The following is a 6,437-nucleotide window of genomic DNA, read 5'->3' on the forward strand; positions in this document are numbered from 1 at the left end:
CAGTCCGGGAACTTTCCGGACAAACTGTGTATTCTTATCAATATTACTATTTAGAGGATTTTCCTCTTAAAATAAGAAACTCTTCTTGGCGCTTATTTTAGTATAAAATATATTTAAAGTAAGTGGGATATCCTCAAAACAAGAATACAATTTTTTCGGTGTGGAGATACTTGCGAATTACGCAGAGAAAGTCGTTTTGGAACCGTTGACGAGATCGGTCGTAGATTTGAATATTTAAAGATTTGTAGAAGAATTTGAGTAACGGGCCGAGAATGATATATTTGAGTTTATTTTTAACGTGCCATGATTAATAAATTTATACTTATATATATATATATATATATATATTATTCAACAATTAAAGTGAAGTGCCGAGTTTCATTTAAAATTGCCCTCAGTGTACTTTACAAGTTAATTTTATATCAGAAGTGAGATAGATCTTCAAGAGATCTTACACTTGTCTCAGAAACGTGTCGTTCCCGACGGTAAAACTCAGATACATCCGTTCGTGAAAATTAATAAAAATTATTATTGTTATAAGTCTAATGTCTGTTGTGTGTTTTACAGATAACGCTTACAATAAAATTTTCCTTTTTGTTTTTTTTAGAAACATAATCGGCAGCTGATCGCACAAAATGGTCAAAAGTAAGCAAAAATTAAACCGCAAAAGCCGCGTTCATAAACCGGCAAGTCGAAGGCAGTCGAGGGATGAAAAGCTGATCGACGGAATGTATGATATTTATATTTTTGCTCGTTGTGTTTATTTATTACTTTTTGTTTCTAAGAAGATTGAAAACTTTAATAGTATTTTATAAGAATTTTACACAGAATATATTCTTTGTATATATTCAGCGAACGAAGTTTTAATTTGAACAATTTATATAACATAAGCTCTTCGTAACGAAAGAATTAAACTTCGTTAAAATTGTTCGGTTCTGAGAATTTTCGCGTAATTATATATTATTATCTATCTTCCTTTTTTTTCCGATGTCTGTAAACTTTTGTTTCTTTTTCTTTTTCTTTTGTATAAAAAAACTTTGGGTAATAAGTATTTTTTTGAAACACACTTCATTCTATGTTATCATTTGGTGATTCACTAGGTTTTATACAAATGGATGGAGAAGATTTGTTGATTTCGCATCAACTAAGTGTCCAAACAAGAGAATGACCGCAATGCGGCCAATGTGTCCAATAGTCCAACAGTTTTACGGTCTCCGCACATAAGCGCGGTCACGGTTAGACGAACGGACGTAATGTCACTAGAACAATGAACGTACTCACCGTGGCGGTTTCCACGGCGATCATCTCTGTGATTACGAGGCGGTGGGTGGTTGTCACGTTTGGCCAGTCATTACGCATCGTGCCCAGCAAATTCAGTGTGTTAACCGATTCAAATTCTGTGTAAAAAAAAAAACAAACACAAAAATATACATGTTTATATATATGTAAATAAACAGTATAAAACTTGTTACTTCAAAACACCAATAAATAAATAAAAAATAATCTAAATATTGCTTTAGTGTGCTTTTGAGAGAACTTTTGTATTTTTAGAAATTCATATTTCACTGTCATACACGACAATAATTACACGACATCACACATTTGCAGACCAAGTTTATACAATATCGATTCAGATTATAAGTGTACGATTTAATACATCTTATTTTAATAACATAAAACGATAACAATGAGACACCGACAAAATCAACACAGCCAAATTTACACAGTTCCTAATTAAATGTTTCTGAACTGGGGTACTTCGCAGATAGAATCCGCTAATATCACACTATTTTGAAGCAATAATACTATATACACTAACGAAGTGTGAATTGCTAAAATCGTTATAAAGTGATTTTAACATTTTTAAATTATTGACGAAAGAGTTTATTCATGTGTATATTTATATGTGTAATTATGTGTATATTATATATATTTATATATTAAACTTTAAAAAATACAGAAAGAAGTGCCGATATTGAGTAATCAGTGTATTATGATTCTAAACCATTACTATAATTTAAAATGCTTTGCCAATATTGTGTATGTATAGTACCAAAACTATAAAAATCAGAAAGTCAGAAAGTCAGAAAGAAGTCTTCAGACTTTCAGACTTTCAGACTTTCAGACTTTTCAGACTTTTCAGACTTTCAGACTTTTCTGACTTTCTGACTTTCAGATTTTTATATTTTTGGTACTATATATACACAATATTGGCAAAGTATTTTAAATTATTATATTAAAGAACTCAGTAATGATTCAAGATCATGATACACAGATTACTCAATAAATTTATTCACAAAGAAATCCCGATCTTTGTTTGTATCGGCACTTCTTTCTATATTTTTTAAAGTTTAATATATAAATATGTATAATATACACATATTTATACATATAAATATACACATTAATAAACTTTCTTCAATAATTTTAAAATGTTACATCGGAGAGTTAATTTATTATTAATAATTTAACATTATAAATACATAATACGTATTGAGATGTTTTACTATTCTCAATAATTTTATGTATTTTTTGCAAAACTAAGTCTCGAAAAAGTGTTTCGAGATATATTGTCATACGCAAGAACAGCGCGCAACGTCGGTAACGTGCCTCCGCCTTGTGGCCGGCTTGGTGGGAAAGAGACGAAACATAGTATGTGTGCGTGTCCTCACCGCTTCGATGCTCTCGTTGCTCCCGGCTCGGGATCTTGCAACTCCGCCGCTAGATAGCATTGCTGTCGTCTGTGTATCATTGTGTTTTGCCAGAACACCTGTTTTGAATGGCTTAAATGGCTGTTTGTCATGTGTAAAGTTCTCCGTAGTACACATAATGTTAAATAAATATGTTAAAAGTAACAGGATGTGTGCGAGAAAATAATCTGTAGTGTTTTAACCTGAACTAGTTAAATAGTATTAAGTATTTTTGAAACGTGTTTTTCATCACAAATATATGAATAATATAAAGGTACTTGTGTTATTGCAAGTATGGATGCTGTCAGTGTGAATACACAAGACTCGAAGGTGGAAAAGAATAACGCTTTGACGGTTTATCACATGCTGAAATTTTCAAAGGAAGGTAAAAATTCTTTCGACGCAGCTGACATCGAACGCAGATCTGTCGCTGTGAGATACGTGACAGGAAAGTTATTGTAAGTTTAATATCATAACATTGAATCGTGCGTTTTTAGATGTATCACAACTATAGATTTGTTAATTTATATATGAAATATTATATTATTATTCAGTGATTCGGAGGAAACAGCAGCAATTCTACTTCAAAAAGATCTTGAAGACTATCGCGCCCTAACAAGAAACAACAGAAATGATGACAACAGTTATTGGAGCCAGATTGAATCTCATCTACCAAATGTAAAAAAAGAACCTTTGAATTGGGAATGCAATCTGTGTGAGAGCGCCATATCAAATTTCGTAAAACCTCTGGCTTGCCAAACCAACAATACTTTAGCTTGCAAGACAAGATCTTTTAGTGACAAGGATATAGAAAAAATTGTAAATAACTCGAAGAAGACAATACATACACCTGAGAGGAATAGAAAAGTTTCTGGACAAGCAGCTTCTAATCAAAATTTAATCAAAGAAATCACATTGAAATCAAATAATAATGAAAAAAATGTATTCGCACATTTTGCAACTACTTCCAGAAACAGTAGTTTTAATAAGCCATTAGATAATGGGAAGCAGGATGCATCTAAAGTGCAATTGAAGCAACAATTATCTTCTTACCAAAAGCTGGACAAATTTGTAGCAAAATCTTCTACCTTACCCAAAAGCACTAGCATGACTGGAATAACTAAAAGCTTGTTGAGTACGGTACATCCGAATGCGCCAAAATTAAAACCAGCTCCTCCACAATCTGCCAAAGAAGATACAGGATCCTCGCTTGAATCTTTCAGGAGTGCCAGAGATGAATTGCATATCCAGGAGATGAAAAAGAACAAGTCAGCGCCAAGGAAAACTCTAGGTGGTCGAACAGCAGCTAATGCTCCTTATGTCTGCCCGTTTAAACAAGACAAAGAAAAATCAACGCATAGCAATAACGCTACATCGCAAAGTAATAAAAACAATGAAGAAGACGAAAGACTGAAGAACATCGATCCGAACATGATTGAGTTGATCAGAAACGAGATTATGGAATCTGGCAAGACGATAACGTGGGACGATATTGCAGGACTTGAATACATCAAGAAAATCGTGAAGGAAGTGGTCGTGTTTCCTATGTTGAGACCGGACATCTTTACGGGTCTTCGTCGTCCGCCTAAGGGGATTTTACTCTTTGGTCCACCGGGAACGGGAAAGACTCTCATTGGCAAGTGCATAGCGTCGCAGAGCAAATCTACGTTTTTCTCCATTTCAGCGAGCTCATTGACTTCGAAATGGGTGGGTGAGAGCGAGAAGATGGTACGCGCGCTGTTCGCGGTGGCCAAAGTTCATCAACCGTCCGTTGTCTTTATCGACGAGATCGACTCGTTGTTGACACAGCGTTCCGACACGGAGAACGAAGCCTCAAGGCGAATGAAAACCGAGTTTCTAGTGCAGCTAGACGGCGCGACAACGTCGGAGGAAGATCGTGTTCTAATTGTTGGCGCGACTAATCGACCTCAGGAATTAGACGAGGCAGCGAGAAGACGTCTCGTCAAGAGGCTATACGTTCCTTTACCGGAGCTTGATGCGCGCAAGCAGATAATAAACAATTTGTTGGCCTCGGTGCGACACAATCTCGATCAGGAGAGCGTGACGAGAATCGCGGAAAAGTCGGCGGGATATTCCGGCGCCGATATGGCAAATTTGTGCAAGGAAGCAAGCATGGAACCGATACGGAGCATTCCTTTTAGTCAGTTGGAAAATATACAAATGGATGATGTGAGACATATAACGAGCCAAGACTTCGAGAACGCGTTGAAAAACGTGCGACCTAGTGTGTCTCAATCAGATCTGAAAATTTATATCGAATGGGATCGCACTTACGGATCTGGTACCGCACAAAACTATACAGCAACTTGATAAATAATTTATAACGTTTCCAAGAAACAAATTCAACACCTTCGAAACTAATATAATATGAAAATAAAAAGAACGAATATTTTTGTCCATAAAACGCTTTTTTTATTACATTTAATGTACAAATATATAGCGGTTTTGTGCATTATACACGCACTTATAGTACATCACGGTCATTGTAAGAAAAATAAAAAAGGATTTTTTTCGCTCTTATCTTGTTATTTTCTCGTTTTTTTTTCTTTTGTTTTTGTTTTGCTTTACTAGTAATGATGGTACTAATATAGTATAAGTTCACAACGATATAATAGTGTGTGTAACTAACGAAGTCTAATTTCATATATCACCGTTTACAAACGAGTCACACAAGGTAGACATATCAAGCCTACGGAAGATTTTACTTCGATATTACAATACTTTATTTTTTTTTAACAGTCACGACCCCATTTTTTTCAATCACATCTCGATTTTTATTATCTCCAGATAGATAACAGGAAACCATCGATATATATATATATGTATATCGATATATATATATATATTTCACAAACCAACAATATATTATATTTTCAAATCAACAGTATATATTATTTGCTAACATAAAGAAAAAACATTTTTCTATATTCACATTTTTCACAAATTCTAAAACATCGAATATACATCCAAACACACTTGTGCTATTAAATTAAAATCGATTATGTTATCGCACGAGGTTTGTGAGAGATTTTATATCGATCAAAGTTTTTTTTTTTTATATAAATCACACAAAACCTATTTCTCACTCATCTGAAAATTTAAATTTTACACGTTCACTAGAGTTTTTTTTTTTATATGTATATGTATGTATCTAAGTAATAAGTAATTTTTTTCACAAAAAGTCTCTACGTTACTTTGATCAATTTTACGTTCGATGGTCCTCGCATATACATATATAATGATAATGATACAATAATTTTTTCCACGAAATCAGCCTAAAGCTCAGATAGTTTGTGCAACCCGTAGCTCAGAAGAATGTTCCTCGTCAGTCTTTTTCACTTTTTCTCTCTGTTTTATATTGTTTTGAGTGCTTTAACATATTATGATTTCGTGACCGATTCTTCTTCGATTTGTTTAAAGAGAGAGAGAGAGAGAGACGTACGTATCATTGAGCATTAGCAGTTTCACGATCACCTGGTTCTCCGTTTGGGGCGTTGATTTATTCTTCTTCATATCTTCTTGGTATACATATATAATTTTTCTCTAACGCGTGTTCTTGAAAGGAAATCAACAAATACAAATCACGATACGTAACATTCATATGTTATTATACATTGAAGCAAATGATCTTTCATCAAGTAAGTTTGTATATAAATTCATTTTTTTTTTTTTTGTATCTTTCCTTACGTATTTTCTGTCATTTTTTTTTTTTTTTTTTTTTTTTTC

The 6,437-nt window shown here is 33.7% G+C and overlaps 2 protein-coding genes across 4 annotated transcripts in view; both read left to right on the forward strand.

The window, feature by feature from the left end:
* The window catches only part of LOC109854337 (neuropeptides capa receptor-like), an 8,390-nt gene extending 7,020 nt beyond the window's left edge, over positions 1-1,370 (forward strand). For all 3 annotated transcript variants that reach the window (XM_020427322.1, XM_020427320.1, XM_020427321.1), the window contains 2 exons: positions 608-730; positions 1,101-1,370. The gene's annotated coding sequence lies outside the window, so the exon portion shown is untranslated. The remainder of the gene's footprint in view (positions 1-607; positions 731-1,100) is intronic.
* Positions 1,371-2,776: 1,406 nt separating this feature from the next.
* On the forward strand, positions 2,777-5,553 carry LOC109854324 (fidgetin-like protein 1). Its single transcript, XM_020427292.1, has 2 exons — positions 2,777-3,148; positions 3,245-5,553. Exons 1-2 carry the CDS (start codon positions 2,985-2,987, stop codon positions 5,019-5,021), a joined length of 1,941 nt encoding a protein of 646 aa, XP_020282881.1. The 5' UTR covers positions 2,777-2,984; the 3' UTR covers positions 5,022-5,553.
* Positions 5,554-6,437: the final 884 nt, after the last annotated feature.

The sequence above is a fragment of the Pseudomyrmex gracilis genome, unplaced genomic scaffold, assembly GCF_002006095.1.
Source record: "Pseudomyrmex gracilis isolate BER0280 unplaced genomic scaffold, ASM200609v1 scaffold_63, whole genome shotgun sequence".
In the NCBI taxonomy this organism is placed as follows: Eukaryota; Metazoa; Arthropoda; class Insecta; order Hymenoptera; family Formicidae; genus Pseudomyrmex; species Pseudomyrmex gracilis.